Source organism: Microtus oregoni, unplaced genomic scaffold, assembly GCF_018167655.1.
Source record: "Microtus oregoni isolate MIOR12 unplaced genomic scaffold, Mior012 000001F_ref0000356, whole genome shotgun sequence".
NCBI lineage: Eukaryota > Metazoa > Chordata > Mammalia > Rodentia > Cricetidae > Microtus > Microtus oregoni.
Window position 1 is genome coordinate 18,248,108 of NW_024543060.1, and position 23,682 is coordinate 18,271,789.

Consider the following 23,682-nt stretch of genomic DNA (forward strand, 5'->3'; position numbering starts at 1 on the left):
AAACACGAAACACGAGACGGGAGACAAGCTCAATGCACAGCTTGTCCTCTGACCTTCATGTGTGTTATGGCATGTGTGAGCTTACTCTCAAATACATGCATGTACACACACACACACACGGAGAACACACAGAGAACACACAAACACTTAAAAAAGAGAGGTGGGCCCTCATGGAAGTGGTCTAGGTCCTTGAAGGGGATATTGGTTATCATGGCTCCTGGTTTGTTTGAAAGTGTATGGCATGTCTCCCCTCTCCCCAATTTAAAAAGAAAATGTACTCAACGGGGGGCAGGTGAGACGGCCCAGTGTTGAAGGTGCTTGCCGTCAAACCTCATGACCTGAGTTGTTCTCAGTCTGAGTTTGATATGGAACCCACACGGGGGAAGGAGAGAACTTGGATATAAATGCTGTGACAGACACATACTCCATCCTTCGAGCAAAATAAAACTTTCCTTTATTAAAACAAAATACTCGAGGGGCTTGGGAAATGTCTCAGTGGTTAAAACAGCTTGCAGTTCTTCTAAGGGACCCTAGTTTAGGTTTTCGGCACCCACACTGGGCAGCTTATAACTGCCTCTAACTCTAGCTTCAGGGAATCCAACACCCTCTTGGAACCACAAGGATTTGGTAAACAGACTTGCACACAAAATTTTAAAAATTAAAAAGGTAAAATAAAAAAAGCACTCAATAGATAGGATGGTGAGAAAATGTGTATAAAGAGGGAGGCACCCTAGCTAGCTTGGTTTCTCAAGACAGCGTTTCTCTGTATAGCCCTGGCTGTCCTGGAGCTTGTTCTACAGACTTCTCTGGTCTTGAACTTGGATCTGACTCCCAAGTGCTGGGATTAAAGTCACATGCCACCACGGCCTCGCTATAGCTGACATTTTACAAAGGGGGTTCTGGAGTTGGAGAGATGGCTCAGCGGTTAAGAGCACTGACTGCTCTTCCAGAGCACCTGAGTTCAATTCCCAGCACCCACATGGCAGCTTACATTGTAACTCAGGATCTGACACTCCCACACAGACCAGGCAAAACGCCAATGCCCATAAAATAAAAGCTATTTTAAAAACGGGGGAAGCTCTGGATGTGAACTAAGGTTTTCCTGAGGAGTCCTGAGGAATTTCTCTAGCCCGTATTTACAGTGGAGTATCACTAGATACTCCGCATGTGTGTGTGCATGTGTATGTACTGGAGACTGACTTAGGGTGTTAGGAATGGTAGGCAAGCACTCAATGACTAAACCATGTCCCCAGCTAGTCCAGCCACACTGTATAGCCATCATTACCATTACCCGGGGAATTTAAGCTATTTTGAGGACTAAAAGCCAGTAGCTTTAATTGCTGTTGTGAAGTGAAGCAGGCACACTCAGCATGACTACATATGGACGTTGGGACTCAATGAGAGAGGCGGGACAAGGAAAAAGGACTAAGTCGTGTAGGTGGGTAGGAACTTGGTCCTTGTTTATTTTTATTTTTACTTTGTGTCCATCTGTATATACTCTAAGTATTAACAGTAGATGAGTTTGAGCTACTACAGGCATTCCCCAAGTGCCTTATGCATACACTAATTCCATTACCCCTCAAAACAACCTGGGGGACCAGGTCTGTGGTAAATATCTTTAATCCTAACACTTGAGAGGCAGAGTTAAGTAGGTTCACTGTGAGTGCCAGGCAGATCCACATAGTCCAGGCCTGCCAGGGATACACTGTGAGACCCTGTCTCAGAAGAAACAAATACAAACAAATTTAACAAAGGTCTTCGATACTGCGTTTTCCAGGAGCCAAGCGTGACTAAAGCATAAATACACTCCACTTTTGGTCTTTTCCAGTTGAGAAGTGCCAAGGACTAATGATACATACTCCTCGGCTACATGACAAATGACCTATTGAAATTTAAAAACACGGTAGAATATGGCTCAGTTGGTGCTTGACCAACACAATCCAGCACCATATAAACCAGGAGGGGTAGCATACAATTACAATCCCAGCTCTGGGGTAGCAGAAAACAGGAGGACCGTAAGTTCAAACAGTCATCTTCGGCCAATCTACCTAGGGAGTTCCAGGCTAGCCTGGGAGACAGGAGGGTCTCAAAAAACACATCAAACAAAAATAAAACCCCAAAACCCAACCCCCAAAACCCAGTAAACCAGAGGGGTCTGTTGGCTCATGCCTGTAATCCCAGCACTAAGGCCACTAAGGTTTAGGTAAAATGTTAACTACGAGTTTGAAGGCAGCCTAGGGTATACAGGGAGACCCTGAATCAAAAACCCTTGACCACCCCAGTCAAAGAACAATAAAACCTCAACTACAAGAGCTAGTTCCATTCATGACAGGCCCCAAAGCAACAGAGAAAATCCCTGTCTTGGAAACAACAAAAAACCTCAACTATCAAACACTCAGGTGTGATGGTATACCTGTTAATTTCAGAACTCCTGAGTAATCTTAGACCTAAGAATCTGGATTTGAGGTCAGCCTAGGCAATACAGCAAGACTCTTCACAAAATAAACTGTAAAATGCTTCGAAATATAAAGTTTAGGCCTGAATAATTGCAAAGATTAATCTCTAAATATTTTTTTGCCAATGACAAGCTTTGATTCATGTTAGAAAAAAGGATCCCAATATTTAATTTATGGTTTTAATAAGCTATTCTTACATGTATACTAACAAAGACAAATATTTTCTATCAAAAGTTACATACTGTACAGCTAAATATAATTAAAAATATGCAAAAATAATAAAGGAAAGTACTTCAAATAGAGTATGAAACTTCTACTAAGAAATGCAGCCACAAAATGGCAACCATCTAAGTGGACCACAAAGTCTATTTTAGTTCAAGCCTTTTGTTTACATTACCTTAGGTAAACCTTCCAATGGACCCAGGGCTATGAAAAGTTGGCCTGACTGGGAAAGGACTGTTCTAGAATGTCAAGGCAGAAGCTGCATTTCCATCTCTAGTTCCCTGATGCTTGGCTCCAAGTTAACCCTTTTCACACTTTGCTGCTATAAGCTGACCCCTGGTCCAGCCGTCACTCTGCTCTTTAGTACCCAAGAGGCTCCTGCTTCTGGTCTTTGGTCTTAAACTGAGTAAAACAAGTTGCTATGCATACTACATCCAGGCTTCAGAAAGGACCATAAAACCAGACTGCCATGGGGCTGTGCACGTCTGTGTTTGATTCTTATTTCCCAGGTAACAGGTTAATTTCAGTGTGTGGAAATAATGCATTTTCAATGCAGGACAAGGTATGCTAATATGAGTAAGGACAGAGCTAGGGTCTTCCCCACATTTTAAATAACAGATACATAGCATCTTAAATTATCATATAATTAGCAATTTTAGACATTGAACATAATACACTGTATTACAATGCAATGTGGTAGGCTTCCACTTAAGGAACAAAAATAAATTTCACATGAAAAAAGGTTTATTCTGAGTCACATAAAATACATTTAGCAGAAATGTAAACTGCAGCACTATAGTACGCAAAGCACAGAGAGGCTCGGAAAGGGCCGTCTCCTTTGTCCAGTCACTCACTCATCGTCACCGCGCTGTCTTAAATTCCGACATCTCCCATTTTCAATTCTTCTCTTTTTGAAGACTGGAGCCACCCCATCTGCTGCAACTCCCAGAGAAGAGACCGTTTTTTCTTTAAATACCACTTTGATTTCTCCAGCAGCAGCTTCTGAAGTTGACAGATATTCGTTTTCAGTGCTTGGAAGTTCCAAATCGACCTCTTCCCTGGAACAGAAAGAAATCTAAACTATAACCTGACAGATTAGGTAAATATCTGCATAGAAACCATGAGCCAGTGAAGCACCACAAGCCAACCGTAACAAGAGGGGATCCGAGGCTGGTCATCAGGAACACTATGCTGCTCCTGCTCTGGCTTTTCTGAGACAGGGTCTCAGGTAGTCCTGTCTAACCCTGTACTTCTAATGTCCATGTGGGTGACCTTGAGTTCCTGAGCCTCTGGCCTGGGTTAGGAGCACTGCTTAGCTCCAGGTGATTTAAAATACTGATTTAGTCTCAACACACTGAACTCTGACTGACATGGGCTAGGACAGGGCTCATCTGTTCTGTTTCTGTGCACAAAGGATACAGCATCTTAGAAAACACTCCACTCATATATACGCTATGCAGTATAAACACAGAGATTCTGAAGGTTCACATAACACAAGATGGAAAAGAATGGAACCTTAATCTCCTGTTATGGTAGACTCAATGAATTACTTGCTAGCATGTTTTTATATTGAGAAATAGCCCTTCGACTATCCACATGGTCAGTAAAAAACAATCTGGCTAGATCAGAAATCAGCACCCTATCCCCTAGATCAGTGGTTCTCAACCGCTGTGACCGTTTAATACACTTCCTCATGCTGTGGTGACCTCACCCCCCCCAAATCATAAAACTATTTTCAGGGCTGGAGAGATGGCTCAGTGGTTAAGAGCACTGCCTGCTCTTTCAAAGGTCCCGAGTTTGATTCCCAGCAACCACATGGTGGCTCACAGCCATCTGTAATGAGGTCTGGTGCCCTCTTCTGGCCGCAGGCATACATGCAGACAGAATACTGAGAATACTGTACACATAATAAATAAATAAATCTTTAAAAAAAAAAAACTATTTTCACTGCTACTTCCTAACTGTAATTTTTGCTACTGTTATGAATCTTGATATAAATATCTGTGTTTTCCAATGGCTTTAGGAGACCCTTGTGAAAGGTCATTCGACGCCCAAGGATTTGCGACCCACATATTGAGAATCACTGTTCTAGATAGTGAACTAGTCTATGAAAGAGCTAGCTCATCAAATCCACCCATGAGAGTTCTGAACACAGAGCAGAAAGATCATCATATTCAGTGGCTGAGACTATAAAGTCTGCCGGGGACCAAATATCCTTTTTGGAGAGCAGAATTCAGTAGCTAGAGAATAAATCAGGCAAATAGAAAATCAGAGACGGGAGATGAAGAATCCAATTTTTTGAAAACATGCTTCTCAGAGCCCCCTTTAGATTTTATTCTTATTTTATGTGTGATAGATATTTTGCTTGCAGGTATGTCTGCATACGGCATGTGTGAAGTGTCCACAGAGGCCAGGAGGTATCAGATCTTCTGGAACCAGAGTTACAGATGGTTATTAGTTATCATGAGGATGCTGGGAACCAAACCCAAGTCCTCTCCAAGAGCAATAAGCACCCATAACAAGTTAATGATAAATAAAAGCTTTAACTTCTATTCTCTGATGGCTGTCCTCGCTGTCTTCTGTACAGCAGACCCTGCAGGAGGCAGCTGGAGCAGGTACTCTGGCTGATGCTCTGTATCAACACTGACACAGAGCAGATTCTCTGTAGAAGCCTCCTCTCCATCAGCATTTGCTCTATTAGCCTTTCCCTTCAGAAACCACTCAGTTCAGGCCATGTTCATCAGGAATTACTAGTGATGAGCTTGGGAGTAAGAACTGGTCCATGACAAAAGTTAACCAGGACTGTTTTAGCTCTTTTTAAGTTTAAATTTAATTCAATTTAGACGATGTTACAGAGTTTGAGGACAGTCTGATCTACAGAGAAAGTTCCAGGTCAGCAAAGGCTACACAAAGAAACACTGTCTTGAAAAATCTAAATAAGTAAATACAGAAAAAAAGAAACTAGGTTAATCTACTTATAAAGTTGGAAACAATCTATTACATACTAAGCTGCCTAGGTTGTGGAATTTTTTTATACTGTAAAGGTGTCTTTGCCTAAGGCACCTCTTGATTGGTTTAAAAAAGAGGTAAATGGCCAATAGCTAGGCAGGAGAGAGAGAGATATTTTAGAAGGGGGAATCTAGGTGCCCAATTTCACCAGGAGATTCTGAGCAAGTCAGATGTGCCATACTAAGAGGAGGTAATCGAGAAATGTGGCAGAATGCAGATTAAAAAAATACAGGTTAATTAAGTTATTAGAGCTAGTTGGGAAAAAAGCCCAAGCTAAGGCCAAGTCTCCAGGTCATTATTTACAGGCGGGCAGTCCAAAAACAGTCTGAGAAGAAAGCTTGTACAGTCTAGCTAGCCTGAAATTTAACCAGCATTAGAAAGATACATCAATTTTGAAATAGGAGATGATGACAGAGGACAATTTTCCTACTTTTTAATTAAAAAATGTTACCTCAACTTATAAGGTATCTGAATGAAGTGCTTCAGCAGACTCTCCTTTCCTCATTCCCTCATTCTCTGCCCCCCACCCCCGCCAACCTCCTGCTGTAACCTCTCCTCCCAGTCTCTTTTCCTTGCTTATATATCACCCAATCCTTTCTCACACATAAGTGGGTAAAAAACCATCTTCCTGTTTTAAGTGACAAGAACTGAAGATAGTAATGGACTGGCCGAATGCTCCAGTAACTTCCAGGGAGAGGCACCAATGTTATAGCTGGGGATAAAGTCTGGTATACAGAGTTGCTCAATACTTCCATTATTTCACTATGAAAGAAGTACAGCCTTTTCATTAAAAAGCAGGGTATAGTTTGGGTTCTGGTAGCTTTGAGTTAAGATTCACTCTGTAGTCCATGCTTTTGAAGCAAATCCTGCCTCTGTCTCCCACGTGGTGGTGCCATCAGTGTGCAACCCACCCTCGGCCAAGAATTTTAATAATTAATAATTCACTATGAAGCCGGGCGGTGGTGGCGCACGCCTTTAATCCCAGCACTTGGGAGGCAGAGGCAAGCGGATCTCTGTGAGTTCGAGACCAGCCTGGTCTACAAGAGCTAGTTCCAGGACAGGCTCCAAAACCACAGAGAAACCCTGTCTCGAAAAACCAAAAAAAAAAAAAAAAAAAAAAAAAAAAAAAATTCACTATGAAAGTGCATAAAAAGGATTCATTCTACACTATCCTTCAAAGTAGTGTTTTAAAGAATATCTGCTTTACCCATACACCTTTCCTACTTCACCTGGAAGGTTTCTATTGTTGTTTTTCTCTGTAGCTTTGGAGTCTGTCTTGGAACTAGCTCTTGTAGACCAGGCTGGCCTCAAACTCACAGAGATCCTCCTGACTCTGCCTCCCAAGTGCTGGGATGAAAGACAAAGGCGTGTACCACCACCTGGCGGAAGATTCCTTTTAAGGGTTAAAAAAATACTAAAATGGGGCTGGAGAGATGGCTCAGTGGTTAAGAGCACGGCTGCTCTTCCAGAAGTCCTGAGTTCAATTCCCAGCAACCACATGGTGGCTCACAACCATCTGTAATGAGATCTGGCGCCCTCCTCTGGTATGCAGGCATACAAGGAGGCAGAATGTTGTATACATAACAAATAAATAGATCTTTAAAAAATAAAAATTCTTATTAAAGAAATACTAAAATGCCTGGGAGTGATTTTATTTACCTGGTAAAATAAATGCCTCTAAAAAGAAAACTCATTTGAGCAGTTAAGCCAGGACCATTAATCAGGTATCATCTTTAGCACAATTATGCTAAACTGTTGACAAACTCTTCTGCCTTCAATATGAGTTTAAAGATTTGGAAGTGGGGGCTGGAGAGATGGCTCAGAGGTTAAGAGCACTGCCTGCTCTTCCAAAGGTCCTGAGTTCAATTCCCAGCAACCACATGGTGTTTTACAACCATCTGTAATGAGGTCTGGTGCCCTCTTCTGGCCTGGAGACATACACGCAAACAGAATATTGTATACATAATAAATAAATAAATATTTAAAAAAAAAAAGATTTGGAAGTGTCAGCTATGGTGGCGCACACCTGTTAATACTGGAACCCATGAGGTGGGGCCAGATAAGGAGTTCAAGGCTAGTCTGAGGCTGAGTAAGACTCAAAAAACAAACCAACCAGAACAAAATCCACACCCACATAAAAAACTTTGGGACTGGAGAGATGGCTCCATAGTTAAGAGCACCGGCTGCTCTTCCAAAGGACCCAGGTTCAATTCCCAGAACCCACAGGGCAGCTCACGACTGTCTGTAACTCCAGTTCCAGAGGATCTGATGCCAATGCACATAAAATAAAGTTAAATATATTTAAAAAAAACACAAACAAACTTAGAAGTATAGCGAGACATTTCAAGAGAATAAGAGGACAAAAGCTTTGCCTTCAAACACATTCTATAGCTAAAGTATTTTGCAAAGTATTTACTGCAAGTATTTGTTTTTGTGATAAAAATGATGAGTGTGTGAATGTGGTCAGGCTTTGGTAGGACAATCACTCCCTTGCTTTAAAACAACTGCTGTTTCATCTGTTAAAACAAACTATTCTAGAAATGCAAAGAGAGCTACAATTCTAAGGAGCACAGCATACTTGAGGTGCTCGGGCACAGCAGGGGATGACCTCCCAGGTACTTACTGAGACTCACTCTCTTGTTTAATTTCTTGCCATTCCCCATAAGGGTTCGTTGATTTCTTAAGCGTTTTAGGCTTTTCTTCACTTGTATTTGATGGATTCTGTTTTGGGGTACTTTTTTCTTTTTGTATTTCTGGGTCAGTTCTTTTTTCAGTACTTTTATTTTTTTCCTGAAATGCAAAGGCCAATAAAAATAAACAACACACTTCCAGCAGAACTGCTATAGACAATCCCCAAATTTCCTTAAAAGGTTTTCTTAAGAATAACAGTCATTCATTAATGGTTTTAAGTTTTCACATAACAATAAATGTGCACGGAAGAACTTGATCAGGGTTTCCACTATCTGAAATTTTAATGCATATGTTTAATGATACTTTTAAAACATGTACCATGATGGTACATAAAGGCAGTGGTGGTGCATGCTTTTTACCAGACTGTGAAGGTAGAGGCAGGAAAATATTTGTGAGTTTGAGGTCAGACTGATCTACAGAGCAAACGCTAGGACAGCCAGTGCTGCACAGAGAAACTGTCTCAGGTGTTTAAGTGGTGGTTGGAATAGACTAACTCCCCCTTGGGGCAGAAGCAGCCCCCATAAAAGACACCTATCTTCACTGTGGGAAAGACTTCCCACTCTGGTGTGTACACCATCCACGTACTAGGTTTTCGGCATCTGTAAACTACCATCCATGGGGAGCTTGCTTGGAATTTCTTCTGTATTCTACATGGGGCTCATCCTGTATGTAGCCCTTGCTGGTCCTGAACTTCTATTCTAATATCCCATCTTAGCTTCCCAAGAACTGAGATCACCAGAACATGCCACATGATAAGCAACATGATTTTCTCACTCCTTTTTTCTAGACAGGGCCTCACTGTGTTGTGTGGCTGACCTGGAATTCCCTATGTAGATCAGCTGGCCTCAAACTCAAGAGAGCTGCCTGCCTCTGCTTCCCAAGTGCTGGGATCGAATGTACATACAACCACATCCCCGGGCATGATTTTTCTTAACAGATCCTCTTGGATTTTACCTTGAACTTGATGACTAGTTTCTTCGTGTCTGCAGCAGCCTCCCCGGCCTTCTTCTGTTCGCCGTCAGAGTCACTGTGGGAATCTGAGGATTTGGACTCTTCCGGGGTGTCAGGTGACTTTTCACTGTCCTTACTCGAAGGCCCATCTCCAGTGTGGGGAATGAAGTCATCAGGCTTTTCCCACCTGGATTCTGATCAACACATTTTAATAATGGTATTACTTATTTAGCAATACTTAGCAATATAACTTTATCATGTACAATTACTAAATAATACCGCATTATACACACACACACTTTATGAAGTGCTCAAAAACCTCTCATTTTTTTTCTATCACTCAGAAACATAGGACAAACCTGCACTTACTAAACTCATAAACCCTAACTCCAATGGGAAGGAACTGGGGAAGTGGGTGATATGTCTTAAACATCTTCAGTTACCTGAAAACAATTTCAAGAAACAAACTGAAAATGACTTTCCAGAGTATTTTTTGAAACTTATGGTAGGATTTTCTGGAGCCCCCACAGCAGAGTGAAGAGATGAATACACACTACTGTCACCGTAAAGGGGTCTCAACTGGCTGACCACGGTTTTAGAGCCAGCCAAGTCTCTAACAGTCTCGTCTCTACGTCTAGTTAAATGAAAAGGAGAGGAACTATACAATTTGTTACCCAACTGAGACGATTTTAAGAGTGAAGGAGACGAGGAGACAGAGGCAGAAGGATTTCCGTGAGTTCAAGGTCTGCCTGCTCTACCTCCACACAACAAGCCCTGGGATTTGCTCGTTTGTTTCCCCAGCGTTAGGGTTACAGGTGCTTGCATCCACACCTTACACCTTGCTATATGGGTCTAGGCCCTCACACTTGCACAGCAAGATCTTTACCTAACAGGTCACCTTCCTAATACCCATACCTGAATTTGTAATACTATAGGTTAAATCCAGGACTCTGCAAACACTCTACCCATTAAACAACATCTCTAACACAAGGCTTTTGTTTTTGTTTTGTATTTCAAGACAGGGTTTCTTTGTGTAACAGTTCTGGCTGTCCTAGAACTCACTTTGCAGACCAGGCAGACCTCGAACTCACAGAGATCCACCTGCCTCTGCCTCCTAGGTGCTGGGATGAAAGGCCTGCGCCACCACCGCTGGCTCAGTTTTGTTTTCCTAAATGAAAATGGTGAAGGCCTAGGTGTAGGTCAATAAGAGGGCACATGCTAGCATGCACTGGCTCTCAAGTTTCATCCTCACCACGACAAAAGTCAAACTAGGGGATAACTATAGGTACTTAGAAGGAAAATTATTAAATCAATCATGAGACTCAGCAATTTTAGAGAGTTGATTTTTTTTTTAACTTGCAAATGCCTTTTGTTTGTTTTGAGATAGGGTTTCTCTGTGTAAGAACCCTGGCTATCCTGGAACTTGCTTTGTAGACTAGGCTGGCCTCCTACTCATACACCTGCCTCTGCCTTCTGAGTGCTGGAATTAAAGGAATGCGCCGCCACCACTACCCAGTTCAACAGTTAATTTTTGTTGCTCTCAGGGAGGATCAGGGTTCAATTCCAGCACCCACATGGTAACTCAAAATCACCCGTAACTCCAGTTCCAGGGGATCTGATGCCTTCTTCTGGCTTCCTTGGGTACCAGGCTCACATATAGTGAGCATAAATTCATTTAAAAAAAAAAAAGAGGAAAAACATTGATGCACAGTATATATTAATACATACATAGCAATACATATATATGTACTTGGTACAGAATAGCTCATATGCAGTTTTGGGTACAATTTTAAGTTAAAATAATCAAAGATAGAGGCAGGTGGATCTCTGTGAGTTCGAGGTCAGCCTGGTCTACAATAGCTAGCTCCAGGACAGGCTCCAAAAGCTACAGAGAAACCCTGTCTCCAAAAACCAACCAACCAAACAAAACAAAACAAAAAAAGTCAAAGGTAATACTCACCTCCTGTTTCTGTATTATAATAATAGGTGTAACCATCTTCACTTAAACCTTCTACCCAAATGGCCTTTGCTGCTGTCTAATAGGAGGGAAAAAACAACACAGTGAGAACAATGACAGTCGCTATCTACTGACTAACGAAGGCAAATGTGCTATCCTGTCTTTTCCACCTGGCACCTGGAGTAAAGAGTGATGATAAAGATCATGGCAACGCAGCCTGGTTTTTTCTAGCCACTACTAACTTCAAACAAAAAGTGTCTCCTCTCTCAAAGCCAGGAATTCTGTCCAGTTGGACAGACATGTAAACAAGAAGCAACTGCAAATTGACTAATCATTTATCCTGTATGGTTGTGTATGTATGTGTGTGTGTACAGATATACCTGTTCCAGCTCTACTCAGCCTTCTAACACAAGGATTACAGGAAGAAAGAAGCCAAGCTGGGGGGTTGAAGAGAACCTGCTTATTTGGAAATAAATTTGTTTACCAAAATTCTACAAAAAGCCACAGCAGCCAGGGCTTGTTGGCTCAGGGGTAACATGTGGCCATTCACAAGGCCTAGGACTAATCCCCAGCACCACAAAGCCAATCAGCCACCCAACCCAACTTGCCGACTCCAGAACCCAATCACTTGAGAGAATAAAGCAAAGACAGCATAAATATGTTATAATTACCTTTTTTAGGTTCCCTTGAAATCCTTCTGGCTTCTCCCACTGAGATGCTTAAAACAAAATACATTTTAAAACAATTTTGCTTTAAAATAAAACAATTCCCCAAAATCTAATTAGGTAAAAATCCACAAAAGTCCTTATTATGTATGAAACACTACAAAATAGTTTATTACTGAAAAAAAATGAAAGAAACAACATATATCCTTAGTGGTACTGCACAGAATACTTGTGAATGCTACATAACTTAGAAATGGCAGCATGGTCAAGAGTTACTGAAACTCCCACAGTAATTACTAGGGCCTGGTAGAACTTTTCTTAGAGGTTCTTCCTTTCTTTCTTTCTTTCTTTCTTTCTTACCATTTTTATGTGCTTACTTCTTCTGTGAGACGCCTTGTTATTGTGGTTTACATGAGAATGGCCCAGAGGCTCATATATTTGAACACTTGGTCGCCAGCTGGTGAAACTATTTGGGAGGGATTAGAAGTGTGGCCCTCTTGGAGATGTGTTGCTGGGGTGGAGACTTTGAGGTCTCCAAAGCCTACACCATTCCCAGTTTGCTCACTCTCTCTGCCTCCTGGCTGTGGATGAGATGTAAGCTCTCAGTTACTGCTCCAACACATGCCTGCCTGTTGCCATGCTCCTGGCCATGATGGTTATGGACTTTTAACCTGAGATGTGAGCCCAAATAAATGCTTTCTTTTATAAATTGCTTTGGTCATGGTGCTTGTCACAGCAACACAAAAGTAAGACACCTATTCACCTAAAAATGGAGTCTACGTGAATAGTGATACATTTGAAACGCTGAGTCGAGCACTGCTGTGAGTTTGAGGCCAGGCAAACCTTGTGTAAGTCCTTAAAACACACAATTTCCCAGGTGTGGTGGCACATCCTTTCTTTTTACTTGGTTTTTCGAGATAGGATTTCTCTGTAGCTTTGGAGCCTGTCCTCGAACTCACTCTGTAGATCAGGCTGGCCTTGAACTCACAGAGATTCACCTGTCTCTGCCTCCCCAGTGCTGGGATTAAAGGCATGCGCCACCACCGCCCAGCTTGTGGCACACACTTTTAACGGCAGCACTGGGGAGGCAGAGGTAGGCGGATCTCCGTGAGTGTCCAGCCAGGCTCACACAGCAAGACGGTCTTTTGAGGGCCTTTTCCGTCCCTCACTTTCACATCTGAGCTAGTATATCAGTAGTAAGAATCAGTTAGTTCTTTGTGTCTCACGTCCCATGTAGAAATAGTTGGCTTGGTAGGTTTTGAAGGAAAGGGATGGCTTTCTGTTGTCTTGGGTAAATAGAGGGTGAGAAATGAAGAATAGAGAATAAGAATACATATAATAAGATGGTGAAGAAAGGTAGCATAGAAAGACCGAAACGAAAAATAGCTTCAAAGTCAATCTGAAAAACCAACACCCTTCCCACCCCGTGTCTATTTCTGATTGATCTGCTGTTGAACTACAATAAAAAAATTTACTTATTTCTTCCATAAATTATGTATTTCTGGAGGATAATATAAATCAATTTCTTTGCCCCAGAATATTCATGGGATATTTAAAAATGTATTAAGTTTTAAGAGAATACAAAAAAATGTTTTTAATATTCTTATTGAAAAACTCATATACTTTACTGAAACTGGTATTTAACATTAATATGATCAGCCGGGCGGTGGTGGCGCACGCCTTTAATCCCAGCACTCGGGAGGCAGAGGCAGGTGGATCTCTGTGAGTTCGAGACCAGCCTGGTCTACAAGAGCTAGTTCCAGGACAGGCTCCAAAGCCACAGAGAAACCCTGTCTCAAAAAACCAAAAAAAAAAAAAAAAACCCAAAACACTAATATGAAGGAAAATTCTCAAAGGACGATTTGTGGGAGATTGCTCTCTCTTTCTACCATGTGGGTTCTGGGGACTAAACCCAGGTCGTCAGGCTTAGAGGCAGATACCTCACCCACTGAATCACCTCACCAGCCCAAAGAGGAAAATTAAATAGTCAATCAAGACAGCTATGCAAAAAAAAAAAAATTTAGCTTTTGGTTTCCAAAGTTCCTAGTTAGAAAACCTTTCCATCCAAGTGGTGGTTGCTTGGCCTTTAAGCCAAGCACTAGGGAGGCAAGGGGAGGTGGATCTCTGTGAGTTGGAGGCCAGTCTGGTCTACAGAGTGAGTTTTAGGACAGGCAGAGCTGTACAGAGAAACCCTGTGTCATGGGGGAAAACAACAAAATCTTTCCTATTGGCATTTTATTCCAAGACCCGTGTAGGTTAGGACACAGACTGACACAGATGTGAAAAGTCTGACCTTCAGGTGAAGTGCTATATTTCTGCACAGCTCCGATTTGTTAATCAAGAAAGTGGAAATTTGTAAGAAACTGAAAAGATTTTCTTTTTTGGTTAGGTTTTTCAAGACGGGGTCTCTCTACAACAGCTCTGGCTGTCTTGGAACTTCCTCTGTAACCATGCTGGCCCTGAACTCACAGAGACCCATCTGCCTCTGCATCCTTAGTGCTGGGATTAAAGGTGTGCACCAAGCTCAGCTAGGAATTTATGAAACTTTAACCATGGCACTGATTTGCAATAAGCAGGGTACTCTTATTACAGCTTCTTTTCTTTTCTTTACCCGAACCTGGCATGGGTCCCACTATGTATTCTAGGCTAGTCTCTAATTTGTGGTCACCCTTCTGAATGTTGAAATTATAACTTTCTAAGCTTTGTGGAAAAAGGAAGTTACTTTTTTACTGTTTAACATATGCCAATATTAAATAAATATTAAATAAAAATCTCAACAGATAAACCGTTTTTCTATTTTCTAGTATTCTACGCTTTAACAGCATACCTCCTGTGATGAGGTCGTAATAGTAACAGTGACCATCAGCCGTTACGCCTTCCACCCATCTACCCTTCGAAGAGTCTTTCTTTTTCTTTTCCTTTTTCTTTTTCTTCTCTTTCTGTTGATTTGATGGAGGGGTGGGCTGGACAGTGCTGGTCACTGGTGATATACTTGGCTGTGGAATGTCTAGAAAAAAAGATAAGAAGGGGTAACTTAGCTGGATGGTGGTGGCGCATGCCTTTAATCCCAGCACTTGGGAGGCAAAGGAGGGCTAATCTCTGTGAGTTCGAGGCCAGCCTGGTCTACAAGAGCTAGTTCCAGGACAGGCTCCAAAGCTACAGAGAAACCCTATCTCAAAAAAACCCCAAATAAAAGTGACGGTGTATGCCTCCTAGTACTTGAGAGGTAGAGGCAGGAGACTTAGGAGTTAAAGACCATCTTTAGTTATCAAGGGTTCTTAGCCACTGGGACATGCCAACAACAAGTTACAAAGGCAAAGCTATTAAGCTACTTCCCACTGGCTTCTCACTGCTTCACACCAATATGAATTCTAGGCCAAACTGGGCAGTGGTGCACGCCTTTAACCCCTGCACTTGGGAAGCTGAGGTAGACAAATCTCTGGGTCTGAGGCCAGCCTGGACTAGAGTGAATTCCAGGACAGCCAGGGCTACACAGAGAAACCCTGTCTGGAAAAACAAAACAGCCAAACAAAAGCCTTCCAGGCCAAAACTACCTGAAAACAAAACAAAACACCTAAAAACAAAAAACAAAACAAAACAAAAAAACCCTAAAAAAATACTGTTAAATTCAACATGATTAAATTTTTTTGTAAAATACAATGAAAAGAAACAAAACCAAAAACATACATGCCAAAAAAAAAAAAGGAAAAAACTGGGGGCTGGAGAGATGGCTCAGTGGTTAAGAGCATTGCCTGCTCTTCCAAAGGTCCTGAGTTCAATTCCCAGCAACCACATGGTGGCTCACAACCATCTAATGAGGTCTGGGGCCCTCTTCTGGCCTGCAGACATACACACGGACAGAATATCGTATACATAATAAATAAATAAATATTTAAAAAAAAAGGAAAAACTAACAAACAAGTTAATATCTCTAATGATAACTCAATAAAAATCAAACATCCTAACAGAGAATAAACATTTTCTTTTACTAATATTCAAAGAAATGCAAATAATAGTTTCTTTTTATAGATTAATCTGTAAAGTATGATGAAATCCCACTCTCACCTACAGTACGTACATGAACGTAAAAACACTGTTTTCTGGCTTTCTGCTCATAAGATTGCTAACACTTCCAGTACCAATTAAAAACGTTTTATTTCTAGAAAAAATGCAAATCAGTCTAACATTTGTAGTTAGCTTACCATCAGCTATACTATAATACATTCATCCTTTGTTATCAGATTTCTTATCCAGAAGATGAACTTACAGAGAAAAACAAACACAAAAAGAATCATACAGAAGAAACTACAGCATTCTTTTCTCTCTCTCTCTCTTTTTCGAGACAGGGTTTCTCTGTGTAGCCTTGGAACTCGCTCTGTAGACCAGGCTGGCCTCGAGCTCAGAGACGGCCTGCCTCTATCTCCTGAGTGCTGTGATGAATGGCATGCGTGGGAGTGCAGATCTTTCACAGAACACAATACATATAATCCAGAAGGATGCCACAGGGGCATAGTGGCTCACATCTGGAATCTCAGCCAGCCTAGGCTACAAAGTGAGCTCCAGGCTAGCCAGAGCTATACTGTGAGACTCTATATCAAAAGAGACAAACCAACATCCCCATCATGGACAGGGAGATATGTTTATGTATAATCAAAATTAATCTGTGCTGAGTGAGGTAGTGCACACCTTTAATCCCAGCACGTGGGAGGCAAAGCCAGGTAGGTGGATCTTGAGGCTAGCCTGGTCTACTGAATTTGAGGTCACCCTGGTCTACAGAGTGAGTTCCAGGACAGCCAGGGTTACACAGAGAAACCCTGTCCAAAAAAAAACAAAACAAAACAAAAACAAACAAACAAAAACCTTAAAATGGCACTCAAATGGAATCTTTTAATCTATATATACATTAAATTAGTGAGATTAATTTCCAACTAACACTTCTCCAACTGTCCAGAAGATACCTAACTAATTTTTCCTCTCAAAATGCTTTATATTCAGTTGGGTGTAATGATGCATGCTTTTAATTCCAGAAATTGGGAACCTGTTTGAGGCTAGTTCAAATTAACCAGTGAGACCCTCATTTATTAATAAATAAATGGCTTTTTGGAACTACATGCCCCTTCTTTTCCTTAAACACTAACATTAGAACACATTAAACTGACAATTATTCTTATTTCATGAAAGCAATATTCTGCTTAAAACCATAATTAAGAGTTCTTTTCATTAGAGACTAGAGTATACTTCACGCTGAAAAATTTGGCTGGAACTGAGCAGGAAGCCCCCTCTGCAATGGCTTGTATTGTATCACAAGGTGCTAGTCAGGTGGCCAACAGTACGACTGTGCCAGTTCTCCTCGTTTGCGGAAGGCGATTTCTTACAGTGGCCATGGTTATTAATAGAGAGTCAAAACTGGCTAAATTACTGAGAATAAGTGACAACATAGCATGTAAACCCAATGCTCTACAGGGCTCTTCTCTGCCCCGCCTCCTGCAAGGCTCAGCAAACCTCCCTCAGGAAAGAGGTGGAGAGATTGTGATCACCCACCGCCATCTTGTTGCTGAGAAGACAACTGACACGGTGACGGTCAACTACACGCGGATAGGCTATTAGTCCATCATGTTCCACCAGGGATTTGGGGAGGTGCTGAAGGGAAAGAAAGGCTAACTGAAAAGAGGCTCCATGGTGCAGGGGAGCCCAGGATGGGGCAAGCTTCTGTGATGATGCCGCTCTTTCAGGGTCACCCATGTGCCTATAAGGAACTCCTCATTCATGCTGTCTAGTTAAGGGCAATAAAGTCAGTGCTTCACAAAATCCAAAACCAAATTATCTGACCACCTGAACTACTAGGCCAACAATCAAGATCTACTCTAGCTGGTTGTGGTGGTGCACACCAGTAGGATTTGCTGAAGGAGGCGGAGGCAGGGGAATCACAAGTTCAAGGCCAACCTGGGTTACACATTAAACAACAATATATATACATACACACACATACACAAACACACACTCTATATCTGGTTTAAGAACTTGGCTCCCAGCTTACTGTAGATCTCCCCCTCCCCCAACAGGGTTTCTCTGTAGCTTTGGAGCCTGTCCTGGAACTAGCTCTTATAGACCAGGCTGGCCTCGAACTCATAGAGATCCACCTGCCTCTGCCTCCCAAGTGCTGGGATTAAAGGCGTGCGCCACTGCCAACCGGCTTGCTGTGGAGCTTTAGGAGGGGGGCCTGGTTGGTGGAGGGACATCAGTGGTGACCCGCTCTCTACATTTCTATCTACCTGCAGGGCTCTGGCCTGCATCATGGGAAACAGCATCCATCTCGTTTACCCACCACTGTGCCAGCCCAGTCTCAGTAGACTCAAACCTCTGAAACTGCCCACAGCTGAACGTTTATCCTCTAAGTTGCTCCTGACAGGTGTCTTGTAACCAGAAAAGTAACTGATAAAATTTGTTATGGAAGAAAGCTCACAAAAACTTTCTGCTTTAGAGCCTCAGTTCAACCATATGGAAACATTCAATAACACCCGTTACCAACCCTCAAAATAATCTGCCTGCCGGAGGTAAAGTCGGTTAATATATAATTATAATGTGGATTTTTTAAATGAGTAGTACCTATAACAATGAGTATCTAAAAAGCCTAAGGTTTTGGAAACGAATCATTCAGCTAGGCTAGGACTAGGGAACCGTTAAAGTAACACAGCCGATATGAACAAAGGTACCAAAAGATGAAGCATTAAAAGCAAAACATGGGGCCAGCAAGTGCTCAGTGCCTTAAGACCCTTGCCACTGAGCTTTGTGACCCGAGTGTGATCCACATGGTGCAAGGAGAGAATCGACTTTTCCAAGCTGTCCTCTAAACTCTACACTTCCATCATCACAAACAGATAGGTAAATACATACTGTAAAAAGTAAAACAAGCCAGGTATGGTGGCTCGTGCTTTTTAATTTCAGAAGGCCTACATAGGAAGCCCACAAGTTCAAGACTAGTCCAGGATATACTGGGAGATGGTACGTCAACAACAAAACAACAACCACAACAGCAACAGCACAAAACACAAGCTCTTCAAAGTCTACATTCTAAATAAGACCATGATACACAATTAAAACACTAGTATCATTTCAAGTACGTAACTCCTATATGGAAGCAATGAAAAGGTCCCTCAGCGCGACCTGGGACGTTAGTTTTAAAGTGTCTTGCTGTTGTCTTACCTGACTCTAAGCCAAGCCGTTTCAGGTCCTCCTGGTATGCCTTCAGGGCAGCTGCCTCCATCGCCGCAAACTCCTTGGATGCCTTTTCTTCTTCCTTTGCCTTGTCCAAGCTTTTCTGTTTAATCTACGAGAGACACACGTGAAGGTGAACGTGAGAGATGGGATCAACATTTGCACAGACAAATGAACGAAGAGCCAACTGAAATTACCTCACTGATCCTCTTGGCCACATTTTCCTTGTGATTCTTTCCTCTTTCATGGAATTCAACACTCTTGAAAGGAAAAGCATCATTAAATTCACAGTAAACTAATACTGTAAATATGGGGCTGAAATATAAAGAATGTTTAGTGTTAATGCAAACCGAGCCTTGTATCAAATGGTGCTAGTGGTCTAAGCAGATTGCCATGTTCTCCCAGTAGATGGTCTCTGGTTCTTAAGATGGATCAAGATGACCACACTCACAGGGGAGAGTATCAAGTACCCTCCTGATTAACCCAGTCAATATTGGTGTGATAAGGACTTAAAGTGTTGGGAACAACTTCCAAAAAGAAGCATGTCTCAGCTGAGCAGAGCATGTATCTGTAACCCGAGTACTTTGAAGGCTGAAGCAAGAGAAACCTGCATTCCAGTTCCAGCCCAGCTTAAGCTATTTGCTCAAGCAACACCCTGTCTCAAAACAAAAAGAAAGTAGCAATAACAATTTTTTTTTCCAAACCAAAATACCCTACCAAAGAAACAAAAGCCACAACAACAATAACAAAACCTACTACCTTTCAACACAAAATGTCAAAACTGGTTAAGCCTCTAAATTTCATTTTCTGTTTTGCTGTATTAGAGACATAAAGAATATCTTTAAAGACTTGGTCTTGCTGGGTGGTGATGGCACATGCCTTTAATCCCAGCACTTGGGAAGTAGAGGCAGGCGGATCTCAGTGAGTTCGAGGCCGGCCTGGTCTACAAGAGCTAGTTCCAGGATAGGTTCCAAAGCTACAGAGAAACCCTGTCTCCAAAAAGCGAAACAAAACAAAAAACCAAAACAAAACAACAAGAACAACAACAAAAAACTAAAACCAAAACCAAAAAAGACTTGGTCTTTAAAACATTCAGAAGAATAGATATTTTAAAAATTCCTCGTTTGGGCAGGTAAGATGGCTTAGTGGGTAAAGATGCTTGACACCAAGCCTGATGACTCACCTCAACCCCCAGGACCAGCATGAACATTGTCTTTTGACTTGCACGCTGAGGAACATGCACTCCAACACGTATACACACACCCACACAAACTCAAAAAATTCCCCACATTGCACAAAATGATGCAATAAACAAAGTTATTCACCACAGTACTGTTTGTAGCAACAATCTTTTTTTTTAATATTTTTATTTATTATGTACACAATATTCTGTCTGCATGTATGTCTGCAGGCCAGAAGAGGGCACCAGACCTCATTACAGATGGTTGTGAGCCACCATGTGGTTGCTGGGAATTGAACTCACGACCTTTGGAAGAGCAGGCAGTGCTAAGACCACTGAGCCATCTCTCCAGCCCTGTAGCAACAATCTTGTATTCGATCTTTTGGGGACTGGCTGAGGAACTGCATGCATCCCCACAGGCTTTTACTACAGCAAAGGCTCTCACAGCCCCCTACCTAAGGACATGGAGACACCTTCAGGATATACCGTTCAGTTAAAACAAAAACTGTGCTATCTGTAAACATGATGGACTAGAGTACATGCACATGGAAAAAATAAAAGGATAGATATGGGTTGGGCGGTGGTGGCGCCCGCCTTTAATCTAAGCACTCAGGAGGCAGAGGTAGATCTCTGAGTTCAATGCAAGCCTGCTCCACAGCCCTGAGTTCCAGGACAGGCTCAATAGCTACACAGAGAAATACTGTCTTGAATAAAAACGACAGACACGGGGAAAAGGGGAGCTTTTGAAGAGTAACAGTAATCAGAAGGCTGGGACATGGATGGCTGAGAGAGCACTGGGACCTACTTAGGAATTAATAAATTATAGATGTCTGGTGGCAAGAAATAAGAAATCCCAGAAAAATGCTTTAAAATAAATGCTGTCAATCAAATCCTGTACGAGGCACTAACCAAGGTATTCTAATACACTCTTGTGAATTCCCCATTAAAGCTAGAGTTTGCAAAGCAAACAATCATCTAGTGTTCCTAGACCAGGTTACCTCCAGGTGATATATTGTACAAAGAATACTATGTCAAAGGACCATTCAAAACTGAATATTGCCTGTAGCTAAAGACTAAATTACTAGATATTTAGGGAGATGCAGGCAAACTTCTGGAAAGATAATTTATTTTCAATAATTCATAAAATTCATGTTACTGCGTAGGTACCTCCAGGTGTATGGTTTTAAAACCTCATGGCAGTTCTGGTAAGGATTAGACTATGCCAAATAAAATATGCACACTCTTTAGCAATCATCAGTAAGACCAAAACAGAAGTGCAATACTCCTCAAAGCCAAAGACCTCCCAGGCAACTTAGGGGTGTTTACTGAGGGAATACAGTCGCCACTATTGTTTTTATTTCATTTTGTTTTTCAAGACAGGCTTTTCCTGTGTAGTTCTGGCTGTCCAGGAACTCGCTCTGTAGACCAGGCTGGCCTGGAGCTCAGAGATCCACCTGCCTCTGCCTCCTAGTGCTAGCATGTGCCCTACTGCCTGGCAAGACAGTGTAGCTTTTTAAAAGTTATTTTGTGGGTGTGTGTGACTGTGTAAGTTCATAAGTGCCACATGAATACAGCTGTCAAGGAAGGTCAGAGGAGGCTGTTGTTGGAACACCGGGAACTGGAGTCACAGGTGGTTGTGAACTGCCCCGTGGTGCTGGGAGCTGAACACCAGCCCTCTGCAAAACCTGTAGGTGTTTTTTACTGTGGGTCCAAGTTTCTACTACAGTATGCTTGTGCTGTTATGACATATCTGAGAGGGAAGAAAGCCACCTGACTTTTTGCTTTATGCTTTAAAAGCTGGAGCTATTAGTCAGGTGGTGGCGCACACCTTTAATCCCAGCACTCAGAGAGGCAGAGGCAGGCCGTTCTCTGCGAGTTCGAGGTCAGTCTGGTCTACAAAGCGAGTTTCAGGACAGCCAGAGATACCCAGAGAAAACCGGTCTCGAAAACAAAACAAAACCAAGTTGGAGCTAGCTTACAAGGATAAATTATTGCTGTGTTTATATTTCATGAGGGGGACAATGATGTTCTCCCAAATTTCTCTGAGAACAAGAAACATAAAAGAGAAAGGAAAATATTCTTTTTAAGAGGCAGGAGTTCCATAATCATGGATGAGATTACCTACTCACGGTCCATTTCTTCAAAGGCCACAGAAATAATTAGGCCTTGAAATCAACGTTAGACTGATGAGAGGACCGTAGCTTTCATAAGTGGAATCAAACAAAAGGCATCTTTCTAGGTTTTGGAAAAAAATCTGGAGCAGTATACATGAAAGTGGCTTGCAAACTCTTAGATCAAAAAGCAACATGTCACATGAATATGTTACTAGAAATTTCATACAGGCCTGTTGTCTGCTATCCAGCACTTGCAGTAATCACAGAACTTCTTTGGTTGTGACTTCCAGTAGTCGGCCCTGAATAAGGAAAAACAACTCTAAGTTTATCCAAAAATTAAAAGAGAATTGTTATACTTTTTTAACATTTGGAACGTAAGGGTGTTGACTGGCTTTTGTCTTAGCAGTTTCATTATTTAAGTGAAGCTGAATTCCTTGTAAAACCGCTTTCCGTAAAATAATCACAGTTCTCGTTACTGCCAGCAAAGTATTTCCCTTTCCCGCCCCCTTCTCAGCTAATTCACTTGTTTTGGGGACATCTGCAGCGACAGCGCCACCCGGGCCCCGGCGGGCAGGGGCGGCACCCGAGTCCTCAGCTCCCAGGGCTCCCGCGTCTCCCCGAGAACCGGCCCGGCAGGTCCGGCGGCCTGGGGCGAGCGGAGGGGCGGGAGGAGGCGGTGGCACGTGGCCGCCGCGCGGCTCAGGTCCGACCCGACTCACATGACCGCGCCGGCTCCGCGCGTAGCCCGCGATCCCGCGCTCCCTGTTGCTCGGCGGGCGGCGAGAGCCGGGACCTCCGGGCCTCCGCGTCCCCGGACCCGGCGTCCTGCGGCCCCGACGGACTACGGCGGCCGCGAGGGCCCAATCCGCGCGCGCGGTGTCGCCGCCTCCTCCCCTCCCCCACGGGGCGGTCCTGTCAGAGCCTGAGAGGTGGGGTCGGTATAAAGGGGTTGAGGTCACCCAGAAGGGACGAAAGCGCGACGGGACCGGAGCTGCGGGCCGCGAGTGTCCTAGCCGAGCTCCAGCCCCCGCGGGTCCTCACTCCTCCCGGGATCCAGAACCTCCACTCTCGAGCTGGCTCGCGGCCGAGGAGCTCGGCCTCCGCCCCCTCCACCTCACCCCCCCCCCACGCCGCGCGCAGCTGTTCCCACAGACGGCGCCGCCCTCGGCTTTGCCGGCTAGCCCGCTCGCTCCGTGACCGGAGAGCAGCCCGGACCTGAGGG

General features: G+C 42.9%; 1 protein-coding gene across 1 annotated transcript; it reads right to left on the minus strand.

Moving 5' to 3' along the window:
* Positions 1-479: 479 nt before the first annotated feature.
* Wbp4 (WW domain binding protein 4) lies at positions 480-23,591 on the minus strand. The gene is made up of 10 exons (XM_041670625.1): positions 23,180-23,591; positions 22,687-22,759; positions 19,364-19,426; positions 19,155-19,278; positions 14,779-14,958; positions 11,958-12,004; positions 11,290-11,365; positions 9,333-9,523; positions 8,311-8,477; positions 480-3,736 (listed from the first exon to the last, which is right to left on the minus strand). Coding segments are annotated over exons 1-10 (1,131 nt in total). The 5' UTR covers positions 23,182-23,591; the 3' UTR covers positions 480-3,528.
* Between the last annotated feature and the right edge of the window lie 91 nt (positions 23,592-23,682).